The following is a 21,216-nucleotide window of genomic DNA, read 5'->3' as shown; positions in this document are numbered from 1 at the left end:
GTGAGGTGTCTCATCCCGCACTCGCTCGTGAACTCACCTGAAACGCTCGGCTCATCACCGTTGTACGTTTGGGCGAGAGGTGGTGGAAGGGAAGTGATGCAAACTCTATGGCCTTATTTGCGACACAGTGACCCTAGGCATGCACAGAGGATCAGCAGAAGCGATGTGTTGGTGTGGAAGAACTGGAGTTTCCAAGAAGAATTTTGGTGTCTGAAACTTCTCTTCCTCCATTTAGATGTCATCGCTGGTGATCCTGATAGCCGTGAAGTGCTACATTATGTGGCCAAGGACAACCTAAGCAAGATAGAAGGAGCACAATATATTAATTACATGAAGCTGTTACTGCCGCATTTAAATCTCACTGAGCAGGATTATGTAGAATGTAGCGCAGCAAATGATATTCTTACCTTATATCGGGAATGGTCGCACATGAATAACACCGATGATCCCCACATTGACGATGTCGACACGGAAATGGTCGATGACGATGGCAGTATGAAGTTGCTCATAGAAGCAGAGGAAGGTAATGTGGAAGCTGTGGAACTTCACCTCTCACATTCATCTGTGTGCTTTACAGATGAAGAAGGGAACACTGCATTGCACTTGAGCGCGTCGAAGGGACACACAAATGTGGTAAAGATTCTCATTCCTTTTTATACATCAGTGGACGTGATCAATGTGCTTCGGAGAACGCCCATGCATGTGTGCGCCTCAAATGGACACCTGGACGTTGTAAAGTTATTATTACTCCGCTCTAGAATGAGTTCCCGTGACGAGGATGGAAGGACACATCTTCACTTGCCCTGTTACAGTGGTGCCGTTGATATCGTGAACTTCCTTCTTCCCCACTCATTCCCTAACATGTGCGACGAGTACGGTTTCACGTGCTGCGCTCTTTCCGCTGAAAGAAGGGAAATGAATGTTTTGAGATGTCTCATCCCTCACTCTCTTATAAACTGTCCTGATAGGATAGGCGAATCACCAACGCGAATGTGTGCAAAAGATTATACGAGAGAAGAGCTGGTGACATTATTGCCATATTCTTGTGATTATGACGCAACGAGTTTATTGACTATTCTCCCGCTGTCATTTCGTAAGGACGATACGAGTATGGAAGCTACGCCTTGTCTGAAACTGATGGTACTCCACTCAGATGTCAAGGCAGTAGATAAACGTTTCTGTGCAACACTCAGCTGCATTCTAAAGTATTATGTAGAGAGTTATTCATTCTGGCGTCCAACAGAGACTGAGATATCACTCCTCCTGAACTATATTTCTCTCTTGCTTCCGCATACAAATGTTTCTGCTAAGGACGATGAAGGCACGGAACTATTACAAGGAGCCCTCCAAAGTAGCCAAGATCCCGAATTGGTTAGCTTCTGTCAGAAATGGACTCGCATGAGTGACTTTCATTCATGATGCTGACGATTGTTGGCAACGGTTGTGGTTAAGCACCAAGTGCCACTGAGCTGTCAATGGACACGAGCTCTGAAGATGATATAGCAGTTTTAATAGAGGTATCAACAGCAGTATACTGAGTCCTTGCCTTCATCCGAGAAAGCACAAATATTCATCCAGTGTCAAAATGAAAGAAAAAAGATCACTTTTCTGATTTTTTGTGATTGTGATTATGACTTACGCATCTTGTTTCTTATTCCTTATGTTACAAAGTACTATTCCGTAGTAGGTTCATAAGGTGATTTGAAAATGTGTAAAAAATGTGTCTATTCCTAATGTGCTAGTAATATGGTTAGCTATGATATGCCACAGTATTAGAATACGGCTGCATGCGATTATGTTTGGTGTCAAATGTATATACCCAAATGTCAAATGTAAATGAACAAAAGTGTTTTTCGCACATTGGAGAAGGTTTAATTCAAATTATTTTGGAACTCTCGCTCACTTCGCTGCAGAGTTGAATAAAGTAAATATTGTCGAGCGAAACACATGTGTGATACACTCGTACTTTCATTACGACCGAATAAATATACGGGTTCCAAATTGCTTTTCCAGTTATCGTTACAGATTACGGAACATATTACTTTGAAGTAATCAAGGTTCGTGTAAAGGAACCTCGACTGCCTCAAATATGAATGTTACAAATTAGATTTGTGTACGTGTGATTAAATGATTATATGCAGTTGTCCTTGGAAGTAATGTGTCCACTTAGATGTCATCAAGAGATGCAGATGAGGAGAAAATTCGGTGAACCGGTAAGCAAAGATGAAGGGAAGTGTAACAGGAGGAGAGCCGCCCATATATTTCGAACAGAGACTGCTATTCCTCTTCATCATGAGCGAGAATCAGAATTAGCGGCTCGCACACAGCGCAGGACATGTCCTAGGGCCTCATAGCAGCCACAAGGACACGTGTTTCGAGGGGACGCAAGTTATAGTTATGGCCAGCTTGTGAAAGCTTGGGATGCGTGCTTTAGTTGTTATTACAGTTACTTTTGCGGATTCTAACTACCCGAGCAGCACACAATATTGGTCCAATATTGGCACTGTCTCGGTTCTAGTGAGCCTAATGAGGGCCAATCAAGCCAATGAAGAGCAATAAGTGGTGTTATCTTGGCTTATCCTACTCTCACCACTGTGCTACCCATGGCTGTGTTTCAGTACCTACCCAGGTAAATATAAGAGAAAAGACAAAAGAGAAAAAAAGAATGTATTGTACTGTGATGCCTTCCCGTTGTCGTGCTGCCATTCAAACCAATTAAAACTAGACCAGAGTGGCAGTTACTATAGCTACAGGGCATTCGTATTCTTCATTGGCTCACCACGGGCTTGCAACATTGGACCAATATTGGCAGTTTTGATTGGCGTATTACCAGACCTTTGTTGCACGGCCTATATACTGGACCAACGTAACTTATATTGGCTGCCAATTTTGGACCGATGTGGGACCATTGATGGCGTGCTGTTTTTAGAGTTATGTTTAGAGTTACCAAATTAAATTTTCGCAGCCATCTTGTGCTCCCACCACATCACTTTCATAGCTGCTTTCATATCGTGCATTCGTGCTGCCCAAACTCGAATACGCATCGGCCATATGGGATCCCCATCAAGAGTACTTCATTCAAGCATTAGAGTCAGTTCAAAATGTGCTTCATTACATCCAACTATTCCAGAGATGCGAGTGTTTCACGTATAAAGAAAAACCTCGACGTTGATCTTCAAGTCAAGATGGTTGATAGCCAGGCGGTGTCTCTTCCATAAAATGTATCACAACACAAACACTCGCGATCGTCTCCTAGTCCCTGCTAAGTACTACATTTCATCTCTTCTGGACCGTATCCATATGATTAAGCTTCCTCATTGTAATATCACTTCCTTTCTAAAATCATTATTTCGTAAAACAACTAGTGATTGGAATCTTCAGCCTGAACATGTTGGTCGTACACACGACACTGCCGGTTTTAAGACAGCTCTCCTCCAATGCAGGGCTTCAGATTCATCATGCTCTTCCCGTGGTGCACCTGGTCTTCTTTCCTTGTCAGCTCGATATTTCTTATTTATTTATTTCCTTTTTGTAATACTTTTGTTGTGTGTTTCAATTGTACATTTTCCTATGTGCTACTCACCACTTCGTTATGTAATACGCTCTTGAAGTCTTTAAAGTATTTCAATAAATAAATAAATAAAGTCACTTAGTTCTGTTTCAGTTACATACAGTATAACCGGAACGAGGTCCGGGTAAAAACAACTCTCAAAATATTTATTGTAGCACTCGTAGTGTCGATCGTCCTAATTGCCAGTGCATCTGATGCGCGTTTGAGATAAGCACTTGTATTTTCTCGGTGTTTTCTCGAGTAAGCTCAAACCGGTTGAGTGCCAACATACTCCTTCAAAACAAGAAAAGGTAGTTTGCGCAGTAACAACCGTCTAAAGAACGACATGGGGACGTCTGAGGCTGGTCCAGTGATAAGACTTTCTCACTTCATTGGGGTTGTAACGTGAAAGAACTGATGTTCTGAGGCTGGAACAACACAGAGAGGACAAATAGATACAAAGTCTCAAATTGCCTAAGAAATTAACGAGAAAGATGGAAGTCACTGCAAAAATTAGCCAGCTGTAGGACTCGAACCCACTCGGTAATCCAGAAGATGTGGGTTCGAGTCTTACAGCTGGCTAACCTTTTCAATGGTTTCCATCTTTCATCGTCGTGGTTGTAAGTTACTCCCTCAAAATATATACAGATCAATATATTGCAGTCAGCTCCCGTGGCACGGAGGGTTAAGATGATCACTTTCCACGCCCAGACTGGGACGTGACACGGGTTCGAACCCCCTCACCGGCTGTGCTGTCTGATGTTCTCTCTGCGTTTTCCGAAGACTTTCCAGACGAATGTCCCCCACAGTTCCCCCTGAAGTCGGCCCAGGACACGTACTAACGCCCCACTCCTTCCTGATGTCCTCTCTCCACCTGTCCATGTCTGTACGCTGCTCGTAGCCACAGTTGCTTCGCGGCGCTAACGCGGAAATAAATAAAAATATATTGCAAGTATACAACTACAGGTTGTTGGAACAAAATGGACACTACTTTTTCAGGATATTTTATTAACGTAATTATCTAATTACACAAGTAACTGCCCAGATTACGCTTCACTTTTATCTAACACAGTAACAACCTAGATGCTGTGCGTGCAAACTAGCGTTATAAGTATGTAAAAATATGCTAAAAAATATGTACAATCTAGCAGCCATTCGCGTGTACACATATCAGGCGAAATTCGACGGAAGAAACAAATGGTTGTGATTATTTACATTATTTGCATTATCTGAATCCCTTGGTGAAGACGCGAGGTTCCTTATAGCAACGCGCCCATACTTGACGCATATGTACCGATTAGACCATAGACCAATGACGCAAGAATTCCTGCACCCCTAGCGAAAAGAGAGGCGGTGCTCAAGGAAGTCACAGAGCAAACACATAACAAGGGTAAGTCTGGGATGTATTGCTCGAATACCGGCGATTCTGAGCTACAGCCAGGCATTGGGACTTCCAGAGTACGTATGACACAACAACAACAACAATAATAATACTAATAATAATAGGAATTGTAATTATTATTATTTTCTATTACTAAAAGGTCCGCTTTCACAAACGCTGCTTACCTTTGAACCTAGATCAAGCGTTACTGAAACTTGAGCGCATCGGTGAATTCTTTTTGTAACCCTTAGTTGGTTGCGTGATGAATGTTCCAGTAGCAATAACTCCCTCTCGTAAAGCATTAAGGGAACAAGCAAGTTAAAGGAACGTTGATCTCGGTTCAGGTGTGAATCGGCGTCGGTGAAACCGGGCTAAAATACTTCGCATAAACGCAGGTTACCTAGTGGACGTAATCAACTGAGGAGCTTCCTTTTCGTCGAGGAGCGTATTTTCGTCTAATTCTGGTTGCCATTGCTCTGCCTAATACCCTAAACGCACTGACTCGCGATCCACATCGCGTGAAATCGTGATTAGGCAGCGATCGTGATCGCCCTCAGATGGTTCAATGCGAGTCTCGCCGATAGAGATCAACAACACTTGTCCCCCGTTCGCGAACGTGAACACGCATTCGAAGGAGAATAGGCGCATGCGCAGAGGATTGTTTTCTCCCTCGCCTACTCGCAACTCCTCCTTCCGGTTCCGGACTGGCAAGATGGGGATAGAGTCATTAAATAGGGGTACAGAGTATCGCGTTCCGTTTCCGTGCCGGAGCAGCCATTCGGTGTCAGCTATTGGGCGGACGGTGTCACGTGGTTTCTCTTTCCCACGAATAGGTCGTCCATGCAGAGTCCCCTGGACTATCCTTGCCCTTGCTGACCAAGAGCGAGGGAGGCTCCTCCTCCTGGATGCCTGCCAATAGGAAGACGTGGAGGTCAGGCACTTACCAAGCATCTGCTTTCGCCTAAGAGATGGCGCAGCTTTACCGTTGGTTCGTGTGTGTCGCAAGGCCTCTGCCATGGCGCACCAATCTAACAGGGATGGGCAGTAATACCCATATTTTGTATTATAATACTAATACATAATACTTCCTAGAAATCGGTATTGTAATACTAATACGTAATACTTTGATTCTGAGGTATTATAATACATAATACTAATACTTCTGTGTATTACACGAGTAATACTAGTAATACATTGATACGTAACTTGGGGAGAAAGAAAGGAATAGAAAATCAGAAATCTATATAATTTGCGCATTACTTATCGAGCCAGTCATTCTCCAATGACGTGTTATTTCAGATGCTTACATGTTTAGCATATTCTCAAAGGGTAGTCCTCTATAGGGCATGCCTTTTCCGAATATGATGAGATAGCGCTGGTCAATTCGATCATAGTGAACAGCTTGCTCTCAGTGTGGAAGAGTCTTCATTTCGTCCACCCTGGACGATAAAACGTAGGCCGTTCAAAAGTGTGTAACTGTCCATAGTGCAACCCCGTACAGGGGTGCCTGGACTGGACGCACTCTTTCATACCACAAAGGGCTTGCAATGCGATGACTAATCTTTACGGACGCTGAAATGGAAGGAATGCGAGGAAGCCCCCAGTAACCTCTGGCACTGAGGTCACTCCCTTTGGGATAGTTTGAAGCAAAGGAGGACCTTGTTGGTGTCCAGATGTTTGTGGGACACGAAAAATTACTCATAAAGTGCACTGGTGACACCTAGGAGGTCTTACATATGACCTCTGGGAAGGTATTACACCTTCAAAAGTATTATAATACATGTAATACTTCGATTTTGTGTATTATAATACAGATACAAATACATTTCAAAAATGAGTATTATAATATATAATACAAATACTCAAAAGTATTACAGTAATAGTATTATAATACAAAGTATTACTATTATTGCCCACCCCTGCAATCTAACCAATGGCTTCGCTGTCCGTCAAGATGAGAATGACGACTGGAATGCTATGTAGACGTCGTTATCTACAGCCAAAAAATGTCAAGTTGGGAATGTATAATTCTCACTTTGTTTCTAGATGTAGTTATTGTTTTATGGTGTGGGGTACTACCACCGCCAGGAACATAAATGTACTATCTGTCCTGCAAACAAGGGCCTCGAAAAAATTATGGCTGGCCCGCGTTCTCTTGAGCATTCCCGAGAGCTGTTTAGGTGCTATAACATTATGCCAATTTCAGTTTTTTTAAAGTTACAAATTGACATTAACGTATTCTTAAAGGTTCGTAATAATCGTGTCGAATTCTTGGATTTGTGTAATCTTCGGAAACGTTCCTATTCCTATCAACATAGAGCTGTGCAATTTGATGTACCAATATGTAGAACTAATTACCAGAAACAGTCAATACAGTACATGTCGGCGTCTTTGTTTACTCAGTTTATAGATGCGTCAGTAGAAACTTCCTTGTTTTCGAAACCGGAATTTTTCGATTTGTTTATATCCGGGGATTAAATGAATTTCTATTTTTTATGCGCTTCTTCTATGTAATTTCTCTATAATGCTGTCGTATGATGTATTCTTCGGAGCAGAGTCTTCGTCAAGATGCTGCATTAATCCACCGAATGAGACTCGATGTGGCCTTCACAGCTCAGTGGCGTTACCGCTTGAGACAAGTTGACTCTCCCACCTGCTGCCACTGTGGTGCTCTAGAGGATCTGGAGCACATTCTTCTTCATTGCCCCCACTACCAACCTTCCCTCTCCGCACACTCCGTGTCTGTTAGTCAGCTGGACTCTCACCCCTTCTCCCTATCGAAATTGCTCGGTCCCTGGCCCAATCCAGCCCAGCAACGATCAGCGCTCAAAGCTCTTTTGACATTCCTGGACATTCCTGGACATTCCTGGACACCATCGCACTTCAATGGTTATTGTGAAGGGGCTCATTTTTTTATTCCCCACATCCCCACCAGCAATAGGGTAGAGTATCGCCTCTGGCAATGAACCTCCTCACTCTCTTTCTGAAAATAAAGTTGTTATTGTTGTTGTTGTTAGGCCTTCTGGTTTTTTACTCACTCCCGTCCCAAAGGAAATAAAATTGAAATGTGCATGCAACTACGCACTAACCATATTCGAAATATGCACTAATAGCCTGAATAGACATGTACAGGATGTCTCAGCTAAATGCAAACATATCTTTTAAAACTATGACGGTGAAAGAGCACACTATCGCCTCTCGCGTCCTGGGAAACATTAAAAGAAAAGAGAACGTCTTGCGCTATTTGTCTTTACATTTAGGTCTGCTGATTCTAGGTGAGCGGCAATCATTTGTGGGTTCTTGAATTCGAACGATGAACTGAAAAATGCTGATCATGAAAGAACTGATGTTCTGAGGCTGGAACAACATAGAAGGCACAAATACATACAAAGCTTTCTATGTTGTTCCAGCCTGAGAACATCAGTTCTTTCATGTTCAACAGTTGCCGCTTGCGTCGATCCCGTCGTATGAATGTGTGTATGAGTGAGCGAAAATGTAAGAGTGAAAGGAGGATGAGTGAGAGAGAGTGGCTGGTTTGTCGCTTCAGATGACGCACCCTGGAAGTCGCTGAGAAGGCGTGTTAGCTTAGCTCAATTGGTAGAGCCCTGGACCGGCAATCCAGAAGATGTGGGTTCGAGTCCTACAGCTAGCTAACCTTTTCAGTGACTTTCACCTTTCATTGAAAAATGCTGTTGATTCACCCATAAGAAATCAAAGTTTGTTTTCATGAGTTCATTTCCCAGGCGGAACCTGGATGTAAAACATTCTGGGAAAACGTTATGCAGTGCACATTCCTTGTCGCGTAATTTTTCTACAGAGAATCGTAGTAGCGCTAACGTTCCCCTCTTTGTCGTTGGTCGGTCACCGAGGAAAGTGCGGTATATCTACGCAGTGCGGGCCACGCGTTGAAATTCTATGTGTGACCTACGTTAATCTGAAGTCAAAGTTTTGCATTCCACATTCCATAACCATATACTTAACGTTGGAGTTCCATTCTATGCGCAGTGTGTGTTGCCTGGGACGTGCAGTCTGCTACGTCGATCACGTTACTCCAGAATACTCACAGATATAGTTCCAAACTGAAGAAAGTCAGATTATGTACGCTTGAGCTGAGCATCACACATTTTCGCTTCTCATGACACACTGGGCCATCCTCGTATCAGCGTGTCACTTCCTTAAGGACATCGGATAACGTCTCAACTGTTGATTTTATCGTGATATCATCACTCTTTTCTTGCATATAGACTTTTACGCCACTTTACTGGGAAGCGGAGTTGAACTGGTCGTTTACATAATTAAAAGCTTTGCAGTATCAATAGTTCAGCGGTTGACTGATAATACGCCTTTACAATGTGATATCACCATCACCGACATTTATTTCGGTTTTAAACAGGAGTCTCGGACTAGCTCAAAAAAAAAAAAAAAAAAAGCGTGGCCACAAGGGAGCTGCCATCCGTTGGTCATGGAAGGTGTTGCCTTCCGTTGGCTTCTTCATTCCGCTAAACTTGACGTGTTCCTTTTCCTAAATTCATCACTCGCTCTTTAAATTCAGCGCACTATGTGGGTATCTCACATGTCTTCGTTAAACAAATAGGCAGTGAATATTTTCCCACTACATCACTCGCTTCTGTGCTGTCGTCACATTATTATCGCGAAACTGGACAGACCAGAGCATGGAATGGTGAGTGGTTTCGTTTTCGCCATTTCCGGTTCCCGTTGGCGCGCAGAGCAGCATGGAGATGTCGGTTTACCGCACTGGGGGGATCTCTATAGTATAGGCTGGATCGCGCATAGGGTGGCCCACAGCGTGGTCACCGGCCGCCATATTGGTGGGCCCATCGCATCCTGTCGTCTGCATTTAGTTCAAGCGGTGCTGCCCGTATTTTTTAAAAATTTCCTTTAAATTAAAGGGCATGTTATGCCAGTTTGTTGCAGCTTTGAGTACACTTCACGCGGACAGAGAAAGAGGGATAATTTTTCGCAGGTAAGCTCTTTATTTTGAAGAAAAATCTGTTTATTCGTATCGCGTCCATTTGTCGCGTGCATTTCGCGTGCACGTTTGCACTTCACAATTGCTCTTTCAATTAGGAGTGGTGTCGCTCATAGCCACAGTTGCTTCGTGGTGCTAACACGGAATCAAAAGAGTATTAGGAGTGGGTAGGTGTATACGTTGCAGTTGGCTTTTTACTGCTTCGTTGGTTGATTCCTGATAACAAGTTACAAGTACCCACAGCTAAGATTCATTGCCTTGCTTGGTTCGTCCTTCTTGCAACAAGTATCCTCTACATGTACGATCAGTAAAAATTGGACGTAGGGTACATGGGTAGAGAAGTTGCACAAACCGAGCAATTTTGAGTTGTTTTTCATACTGACAAGGCAGGAACGGCTTTTATCGAGTATATCTCAAGCGAGAATGATAATGGAGCTGCGGAAGTCGTTTTCGGGATGCTATGCAGCTATACTTCGAATTACTTGTACATTTTGCATTTTTGTCGGCTATGACTTTATAGTATCGATCAATATTATTTAAATAGCGGACGTATTCATTTGTAGCCGGAATTCGGGGACCTTTTCTTCATGACCCTCGTTTTGAAGCAATCAGGTAGACGTGCTGTACGGATTACTAGTGACTTATGTGTTGACTTACTAATTAAATTACTTTATGTAGACACAGACCTCTTGTGCCTTTTCACCTAACTTCATTGCCGTACAAAAAGCTCAATATTTCAACTTGTGGCAATACGGAATATATGCCACTATTTGCGCTTATTGCATTTAAAGCGCGTGTTGTTGCCACCATTTCTTACATCAGTCTCTGATAAGACCATTGGTTGTCATGTACTATCGTTCCAAATAATACGTGAAAGACATCTGCTTACAGACTGACTAGTCTGGCTTTGTTGAAATCTAAACACTCAAAGCACACGGAACTATACTGAGTTGTTCATGTGTTTCACATCATGTATGTGACTCAACTGACTAGTTTGATTGTGTTGAAATCTGAGCTAAATACATATAAAGCACACATAAGCTATGTTCACTTGTACGTGTATCTGATCTGACACGTCTATCATCTAGAAACGCACAACTAGAAACACACGTCTAGAAAAAGCTGGCTCTCGGTGCCCTTTTAAGAGATCGCGCAATTGAAAATAGCCGTTCCACATTTCCTGAACCTCCCTCTCAAAAATTTTTTGTCACCTCACCTCACCTCACCTCAATCTCAATTTCGGAAATTTTTCCTCATTCACCCCACCTCAAAGTCTTTGTCAAAAAATCTTCCACCTCACCTCACCTCAACCTCTTTCCCGAAAATTTTCCTCACCTCACCTCACCTCAACCTCCCTCTCGAAACATTTTCCTCACCTCACCTCAATCTCTCTTTTGAGAATTTTTTCTCACTTCCCCTCAATTTCCTTTTAAAAATATTTCCTCATCTCACCTCAATGTGCGTGGGGTGAGGGTGATGTGAGGGTGTGGGCACCCTCACCCTCATTTGCCCTCGTGAGGATACCCACCTCTGCTCAGCTGTGCCGAAGAACCGGATGCAGAACCTACGCCAATATGCCAATTTGTTCCACTGTTCTTTTAATCTGTGAGGTACGATGGAAGTAAATAAACTGCTGTGTTAACCTCGTATGTGCAGTCGCTCCTACAGCGTGTGTGATATGTCATGCATGTGCATGCTCTTCGTGCACAGCGCTTCGAATTTCTGCAATGAAATACGCTGACAGCTGAACTTCTGCAAAGCACTCGTGACAATAACGTTATTTTAAGATGAGGAATGGGGAGTTTCATCGCCAGGGTCCATACTCCACCTCATTGCTGGTGGTGATGTGGTGAATAAAATAACGAGCCACACCACACGAATACCGAACAACAAACGAAAACAAACACAAAATATAAAATCGGGAGTACCTTTTACAATAACAAACAGCGTGAAACCTTTCTGAGTAAAAATAATTAATTTTATAGGTTGACATTCACCAAATTCACCATCACGCGTATGTGCCCTGTGCACGGCAGTTACGACCCCCGAATTCGGAATACAGGCAGCGGAGAAGAAAAAGAAGGCAATTACCATTAAAAACTAGAGGAACACGGCTGAAGCACGTTTGGAATGCATCAGCACACTGATTCCTAAGAAAGATGCGTGCTAATCAGCAATGAGGATCGTTTAAAGCGCAATAAATACTCCAAATCAAATCGCTCCCCATTGTTTCCTATGGGAGACCCGGCGCCAGTGGGCCCTCCAACATGGCGGCCGGTTGCCGCACCTCTCTCCCACGAGCTCCTCTCCTATGCGCGATCCAGCCTTTATACACAGAGATCAGTGGTTTACCGTGCGTATTCGTCTTTGGATTATTGTTGTCTTCGGAAATACGTGCCTACATTTGTTACGATGAATAACGATTTATTGATTTCGCTCGCAAAGCAAACAAACGCACCTTCAACACGTCATAGGCGGTAAACAACTTCATGTGTGTTAGTCGAAGGCAAAGGGATGGCGGTGTCGCATGTAATCTCATAGATAAAATATGATTCACGTTTGATATGACAACGTTTACCTTGCGATTCCGGTAGCACTACTGAATTCTGCACGTATTCCGAAGGTTCGTACATCGGGACGTTGTTCCCTCCATCGGTTCGTTTCCCCGTTTGTTATCCCACGTGACTACACAGGGTTGACAACAAATGGAGCAGCTCCGCTGTAGTTAGTGGGCAGAAATTCGTCCACTAAAACTGTCCATGACCAACGGATGGTTGCACCCGGGCGGTCACGCTCGGGGCTAGGAGAATCCCATTGACGGCGCGCCAGGTACGTTCTCGAGAGTCATTTTAAAACTGAATCGTCGTCGTCGTCATCGCTGCGGTGCCGCTAAGCGGCAGGAGTGGCGAACACTTTCCTTCTCAAAACTTGTGTCACACCGGCAAATTTGGATAACAGCCAGTGATTATATGGAGGCGTGGTCGCTCTGTAACTCAGTTCTTATATCGATATTCGCAGTAACATTTCGAATTTCTGAAACGGGTTATTTGGCATTGGCGGTTTCGTGGGACGGCCTGCTTAGCATTAGTCGGTCCTGCTCTCCGTTTTAAGGGCGAGGGCAGTAGTATTTTTGAAGTGTGATGTGGGCAAGCTTTCGCTTGTCCCATCCTACAGTTGGCAATACGACCTTTATCTCCTCGGAAGAACGGAAAAACTCTGAATTCATCTCCATTTCTTAAAGGGACCATAACCAGGCCGCCGAACATTTCACAACTCATGGGACCCCGTGAAAGAACGCTGGTCATAATACCCAAATATTCATTTCGTTCGGCTTATGCCAGCTCGCAGTGACCCATATAACTGCTTTCAACGATGAGTAACCAGCGAGCCTCTCACCATCACGCATACGTCGCATGGCTACGTAGCCCTTTGCCGTCCAATCGGCGGGCAGAGCTCCGAACATGACGTTTCAAATTACCAGTCAATAAACACGCTTCATTATCAGCTGTAACCATAGGGCTCTCACAATAACTAGAATCCAAGCCAGCGGAGAAGAGTATGTCAACATGTGGGCCGCCGTGATCGATACGGTAGGCCTAGCGTGTTACGAACGGTGGCTCCTATGAGTTCTCTGCGCCGCTCCTTCGTGTCGAAGCGCAGGGTTTAAACCGTAAGATACTCGTTCCCTGCTTCGCACACGGCATGGCAGGCGGAACACAGCGAAAGCGACTTGCATTGGATTGGATATCATTGCGCCGAACGCACCGGGTCTTCACATTCGAAAGGCTGCGGCAAATCCGGCCGAATCCAGAATGTCGGTTATGGCGCCTCCCGGACTTGGACATTGGGAGAGGGTATCGCCCCCGTACAACTCCTTTGCTCTCCCCCATCACTCTCTCTCCCAGCTTTTCTTCTAGCCTCTCTCCTTATGATTTCTATGGCTGTAAGGCGGAGTGCTTAGTTTGTTTGTATGGAACTTGAGTCTGCGCTTCGTGGTTCCGTAATTCAGCGTCATGATATCTCCAGCATTTTCACCTGGAGCAAACGTCAGCAGATGGGCTGCTGTCGTTGGACGCGGTTCGAACCCGGGTTCCTCCTGTGTGACATGGCCAGCAGGCTAACCACCGCACCAGGCGAGCTGGTGACACGACGCCGCGTGACTCAAACCAAAGTACGGCAGCGCACTCGTCAGGACCATTCGAAGATGAAGAAGACAGCCCATGGCGTTCCTACATAAGATTCCGGAACTGTAGTGCCGGATATCCATTCGCGCTCGCGGCGTGCTACTGCGCGGAATACTTAGTACGCGAATGATACCTAAATTGAATGCCTTTGTTTCTGAGTATGAGACTGTAACTGTTTTCATATTGAATAGAAGAAGACTCCTATTCATCTAGTCCATTTCCCCAAGTGGAATAAAATCATACGCGGAACCCTTGATTGTAATTGGTGAAAAAAGTGCCACATCAAAATGACGTGAAGTTAGAGCGAAGGGTGCAGCTAAAATGCGAAAGAGTGCAGCGAATATTTCAACCGCATGCAATCACCTTTTGGTTTTGAGCGCTAGTAATAGACCTCTACCTGTTTGTAAACAAATGACGTCATAATCTTCGACAGCGTCACGAATTTGGTAGAGTTGAACCACGTTCAAAGCTAGTAGCGAACGAGGTCGCGCCCGAAAGCCACGGTCTTGAGGGGATTACGATGATCTCTGAAAGGGACGCGACCTTCTCTCCTACTTTTCTTTCAACAGGAGGCACCGAACAACTGCCAATTCATAGAACCCAGCACTCCCCTTCCGATCTGTTTCGGTCTGTCTACCAACGTCATGATGACGTTGATAGACAGACGAGGTTTATTGCAAGCAGTTTTTACTGTCGAAGTTGCAATAATATAACGCAGAGAAATGCGAGCCTTTTATACCTGTTTCCGGTTCTTTTAATGTCTCGAAAGGCCTTGGTGAGCGACTGTCTGCACGATGCTCTTTATGGCCTTTGCCGGCCCTTGCGCGGCCCTTTTTCAGGGGTCATCTCACGACGAGCTTGTTGTCAGCCGAGAGTGTCTACTGCCGGCGTAACAAATCGAACATGCAAGCTGAGGGCCGCTCATCCAAAATGAAGCATTTGCGCCTGTCTCCTCAGTGACGAGCAGAAAAGTGCCCCGGCATTGACGACCTCTCAGTTGAGTTCAACAAGTGCTTCTACATTGAGTGTGATACACTCTTGCATGACTCGGGTTTTTAACATCTGCTTTGCTCAGGGGTTGCTATGCCCTAGCATGCACATTGGTGTTGTTGTCCTCGAGTTCAAAGACAAATCTCAAAAAATGGACCCAGATGCTTATCGATCGATAACCATCTGGGCCCAGTTTTTCAGCGACTACACCGTTCCTCTTCGTGAGCGACTACACCGTTTTCACATCTCTCGCTCTGACGGTTGCCCATCTTGCGGGATGTGTGTAACCGCAGAGCACTGTTTCAGGCGTTGTCGTGTTCCTCTTTTGCTGTAAAGCAGAGTAACCCAGATATTTCGTCTGTCGCCTGGACCACCGTACAGTTCCTGGAACCGTTGCCTGTTCCGCGCGTTCAACGTCAACTGTTGGCTTTATTAATTACCGAGATCAACTTTCAAATTTGGATCCGCCGTTGCCAGCTGGCTTTCGGTGGCCTAGACTTCGGGAGACGCAGCTATATTTCAGGCTGTCAGGGCCGGGCTTCGTAGCCACATTGTCCGTGAGCAAGCACTGTATGGTCTTGCGGAGTGCTCTCGCCGCTGCCTGACGTCTGCTCGTCTTTTCTGCCACGTTGAGGGTGAGTGGCATATCATGTTCTAGCCAGCTCGCTAGGACCGTACTGCACTCCGCAGCGGCTCTCCCGTGTTTGGATTGTTCGCTTGGTATGGTCAGTACGAAAAGCACACTCCTAGAGAGTGTTGTTACCTAGCTTGTAGGACTGTAACGTAAGGTTAGTGTCTGTCCAAAGGGGACTACCTCCATACGTAGCTCTCCTGCTTGATGACAATACACATATATATAACGCTGATACTTACTTGATGACAATACACACTTATAACGCTGACGCTTTGGGAAGCCAGAGATTTGTACGCCGCAGTCATGGAGGTGCCGCTGGTTCCCTCCCTGCCTGGTGCCGTGCGTGGTCCTTCCGGAAGCGGCTGGCGACGTATCACGGCTGGCTTTGTTGGACGCTCGTCGGGCGAGTCTCCAGTGGAAGCTGGCTCATGGTGTCCTGCCGCTCCGTGAACGTTTACACCGATTTGTCGCACGGATCACTGCCCGTCTTGTGGCATCTCGGAGTCACCAGAGCAGAGCACTGCTTCCTTCAGTGCCGGATACCGCTGCTGCTGTGGAGCAGAGTGGTGGTTGTTTTTGATCTTCCAAGAGCCGAATGGGCCAACTTAAGGTTCATGGTACCGTTGCCGGTTGCAGCAAAGGATCGTAAACATATGGCATGTCTGATTGCGGAAATAAATTTCAAAATTTGGATACGCCGGTGCCAGTTAGCCTTCGGTGGCCCCGACTGTGGGAGCGTCGGTTTGGTTCAGGCAGTTCGTACTGGACTACGGGCGCTGATCATCAGGGAATAGGAAGTGGTCGGCACAGTCGAGCGCTCCCGTCGCTGGGTCTGCTCCACTCGCATCTTATAATATACATAATGATATACAAGATTAACAGAATTCATGTGTTTCTTCGAACTGGAACAGATAAATTATGCTACAAATACCGCCGGTAATACGTTTGACTTGCTGCTGTGCAATGTGCCTACTAGTGTCGAAGTGGCGAATGAGCCCCTTGTTCCTGTCCACGTGTACCATCCTCCCCTGTCTGTGTTTTTTCATCTCCCTGTGTGGAATCACCAAAATGTGCCTGGTAAGCGCTACAATTACAAGAGCGGTAACTATCTTGCCTTCTACCGACATCTTGGTGTCCACGATTGGTCCCAAGTGCTCAACGCAACAACTGTTGACAATGCGGCCAATATGTTGACATTAACCGTGCAAGACGCATTGTCGAGATTCATACCGACAAGTGAAAATCGCCGATCGACTGGGTACCCTGCGTGGTTCCCCAAAGACTTAAAGTTTTATCTACGTAAAAAGTTACATTTTTACCGCCTGCTTAGGGCCAGATGTTTTCTTGTATCGGAATTAAAGCGTGTGTCGCGCATTTGTGAAAAGGTTATACGCTCGTGACAAGAATGTACATGTTAGATTGGTTGAAGGCTCCTTGAATAGGGAACCTAAGCGTTTTTGGTCCTTTGGTAAGGCCCACACATGAACCCACAAAGATGTCAACGCTCTAAAGTGTGGCAGTACCTTGTGTACCGACCCGGTTTCTGTTTGCAATCTCTTTGCTGATCACTTTGCCGCTTCCTTCATCAAAGAAAGATCTGGAGCCTGCTCTGGAAATTGTGATATCGTCGTATCTGATAGCATGTCACGCAGCGATATTGTTATTGACGAGGTACTAGTGGCGCTAAAAAAATTGAAATCTAAGATTACTTGTGGTATTGATGGCATACCTAGCTTTCTTGTGAAGGGTTGTGCCGATATCCTTGGTCCAGTTCTGTTGCATATATTTAATCTGTCACTTAGAACAGTTGTGTTTCCTGCTGTCTGGAAGCAGTCCGTCATTGTACCAGTGCTTAAAAGTGGTGACCCTACTGTTGTCGACAATCACCGGCCTATTTCATTATTATGTAACTTTTCAAAAGCTTTTGAGATTGTCATGCACGAACGATTTTATGCGTACTTTAGAAGAATAGTGGAAACGCAGCATGGGTTAGTGCGTGGAAGATCTGTGGACACAAGTCTTTGTTCTTTTTTAAATTATTGCTCACTTGCAGTTGTCAATGGTGGTCAGGTCGACGTTTTGTACTGCGATATGTCAAAAGCCTTTGACCACGTGTCTCATGTGCGTCTCCTTCAGAAATTATCTCGCACTGGAGTTATAGATGGCTATTGCAAATGGATAAATGATTATTTAACGAATCGCACTAATTTTGTTCGCTTCGGCAATTGTTTGTCGTCGGAATAGAAGTCTCTTTCTGGGGGGGTTCCGCAGGGCTCTAATCTCGGTGCTTTATTCTTCTTAATATTTGTGAATGATTTGTCCTTGGTCGTTCAACACTCGCAGGTGCTACAGTATGCTGACGATTTTAAACTGTATCGGGTTATTTCCACAGTGGACGACTGTGAGCTACTCAAACGGAAAGGTGTTGACGATAAGCAAAAAGAGAAAGCCCACGCATTTTTCTTATGTTGTTGAAAACATTGATATCGAGCATGTGCCCTCTGTTCGTGACCTTGGCGTCATAGTGGACAGCGCCCTTTCCTTCGGCCCACATGTCGACACCATTGTGAACAATGCTGTCAGGTGTTAGAACGCAATTTACTCGTGGCTTCACTGGCCCTCGGTGCTTGTTAGTACTGTATATGAGCCATGTCAGGAGCAGACTCGAACATTGCAGTATTGTTTGGAACCGTTTGACTAAAACGCAGTCAGACCAAATTGAACATGTACAACGTAAGCTGGTTACTACTGTTTATGACAGATATATTGGTAGGAGGTTATACTATGACTATGAGCGCATTCTTGATTATATAGGACTTCCGTTATTGTTGCGTCGAAGACGATGTATTGATTTGCGATTTTTGGAAAAAGTAGTTAACGGTGAAATCGACTGTCTCATGTTGTTATCATCCGTTATATTTTCTGTGTACAACAAGGACAAGGGCACGAAATTTGTTCTACATTAGTCATTCAGACGTTGCTTCTCCTTTGTCTCGGTTACTGAAAGTGTATAATGATTATGGTTCTGATCGTGCGACGTTTCGATAGTATAATTTTCTCTTAATTTAGTTACCCCGGAATCATTAATGAGCCAGCATTATGCATGTGTAGTTCCCTGTTGTATATAGAGTATGTATTGTGTTTCGTGCGCCACACTAAAGGCCACGGCTGTTTGTGGGCACATTAAATAAAATCAATCCATCAATCAATCAGTCTTCAGCTATGATCAGGATGAGTGGCACATTCTGTTCTAGCCAGTTTGCTAGACTTGTACTGTCCTCCGTCGCGACTCTGCCGTATATCATGGATTGTTCGCAGGGTATGGCCCGTACACACAGCAATTTCCCTTAGGAGAGTTGTTATCCTGCCTTTCAGCATTGTGCGATACTAGTGTTCCTGTTTGTGTAAAGAAGCCTACCTCCATAGGTAACTCCCCTGCTTGATGACAATACAGCAAGGGACATTGTCTGCGAGACATTCGACCATCCGGAACTCAATTTCATAGACACCGGCTACCGCCATGTGATTATGGAAAGGAAGTCTCGGATGCCAAACTTCATCCGCGTTAGGCCAGAGTCACACTGTTTATACATTATACAGGAGCATCCCGTCATACGTGTACGACGAACGTGTATAACAAACATCCCTTAAAGGGACTGTCTGGAGGCTATCATGCAAAGTTTGTGGGCGTTGTTACACGATTTCTTATATGTTCCCAGGAGCCATCATGCGAAAGCTTTCCTTTGGATTCGGCTCCGGAAATTTTTTTATTGAATTTTGAACTTTGGACACTACCCCCGATTGAAAGCCGCACTCTGATCACTGCTGACGTCACCGGTGTCCAGTTCCGGTGTCTCGGACGTCTGTCGCCCGTCTAGCTGTCGCCTGTCTAGCAGTCGCCAGTGGCATTTCGTACTTTCAGTATTTCAACGTGCCACCTTTTTGCTACTTCGACGTCGCTGAACGCATTGGTGGCAATGGGAGGACACAGGTGTTGTTTTATTCACTGCAAGAACAACAGAGAGAACACAACAGGAGTATCGTTTTTCGGTTTTCCAAAGTGCGAGCGTCTAAGACAACTATGGATCGCGAAGGTTCATCGCCCGGGATGGCAGTTCTACAAATCTAGTACCCTCTGTTCCGAACACTTTACCGCGGATTGCTTCGAAGAGTCTGACAGACTTCAGCGGGAGCTCGGCATATCTCGTCCAGGAAAAAGATGGAGCCACACCTTGAGATCTGACGCCGTACCTTCAGTTTTCAGTGATCTCCCCGTTGGTATCAACGCACCATCAACTTCTTCGAGCTGCGATAACGTAAGTCCCTAACTTTCCTGATCATGTAACTGGTTCACATATTGTTTGCTCCACTTCTTTTATTGATGCGCAGGAGCAAGGCCGCGGTGCAGTGTCACTTCCTTTTGAAGAGACAAGTGATTACGGTGAAGGTCAATTTTCTGCTGTGTAAAAATGTGAAAATACGTATTGAGCCGCAATATTTGTCATCGGCACATTTCCTCAAATTACGTGCTCACTGCCGAAGTGACACTCGTGAGTTTTCCCGATGAATTGGCGTAGTCAAGATCGCAGGTGAACTGCATAAGCAGTACGGGGAAATCTGTGCTGTGTTTTCTTAGTTCAGTTGACGGAAGGAACATGGAGGAAAAATATACAGAAGAGACAAAGCCAGCGTGCACTGATGTGTTTTGTTTCTCTTTTTCCAAGGTGTACCGCAACCCTCTCCACCTGCTTCCCCAGAGTCTGGTGTGCACTACTCCGCATCTTCAGGTAGTGACAGAGGTTGCTCAATTTCTGTTGATACTGCATCATTAGGTTTGAAACTTTCGAAAGACCCATTGAACATCTTGACTGACTACAATACATTTTGCATTCTGGCCGTCAAATGTATGTTCATTTCACCCTTGCATGTTTAACAATTTTACAGTGCAACGTGTGCCCTGCTGCGTTCAGCCAAAGCTGGAGCCTGCTGCATCACAAGAGGACACACACGGGGAGAAGCCCTACAAGTGCGATCTCTGTTCTGCAAAGTTGAACCATAGTTTGCACCTGCTGCGACACAAGATGTCAGACACGGTTGAGAAGCCTTACAGCCTTGTTTATTTGTTTACGCACTGATGTTGTACACGTTGTTAATGCCATCTCTGTACCTTATCACTGTTTTTCTGGCGTCCTGCAGGTGTCAAATTTAGGACCTTTATTGTTCAACGTGTTCGTCAATGACATATCGCGTAATGTGAAATATTCAGAGTGTTTACAATATGCGGATGACCTGAAAGTTTACAGGAAGATCGAGCAGACCAGCGACGCGCTATTATTACAACACGACATTAATGTTATTGAATATTGGTGCACTAAAAATGGGTTGCGACAGAACACAAGCAAAACGAAAATGATTACCCTAATGCGAAAGAAAGGCGCTGCGAAGCACGACTACTCAGTAGGTAGGGACAGCATTGAGAGGGTATGC

At 44.9% G+C, this 21,216-nt stretch overlaps 1 protein-coding gene and 1 non-coding gene across 2 annotated transcripts in view; both read left to right on the top strand.

Annotated features, from left to right (window-relative positions):
* Window positions 1–20,864, top strand: part of LOC135374605 (uncharacterized) — a 39,135-nt gene extending 18,271 nt beyond the window's left edge. Inside the window, exons 14-16 of the mRNA XM_064607542.1 lie at window positions 236–523; window positions 20,454–20,516; window positions 20,674–20,864. Of these exons, the coding sequence (XP_064463612.1) occupies window positions 236–523; window positions 20,454–20,516; window positions 20,674–20,864 (542 nt within the window). The remainder of the gene's footprint in view (window positions 1–235; window positions 524–20,453; window positions 20,517–20,673) is intronic.
* On the top strand, window positions 8,511–8,583 carry Trnaa-ggc (transfer RNA alanine (anticodon GGC)). Its single transcript has one exon. It is a non-coding gene; the product is annotated as a tRNA-Ala (tRNA).
* Window positions 20,865–21,216: the final 352 nt, after the last annotated feature.

Source organism: Ornithodoros turicata, unplaced genomic scaffold (genome assembly GCF_037126465.1).
Source record: "Ornithodoros turicata isolate Travis unplaced genomic scaffold, ASM3712646v1 Chromosome86, whole genome shotgun sequence".
Taxonomy (NCBI): Eukaryota; Metazoa; Arthropoda; class Arachnida; order Ixodida; family Argasidae; genus Ornithodoros; species Ornithodoros turicata.
This window is presented reverse-complemented; position numbering and strand designations above follow the sequence as displayed.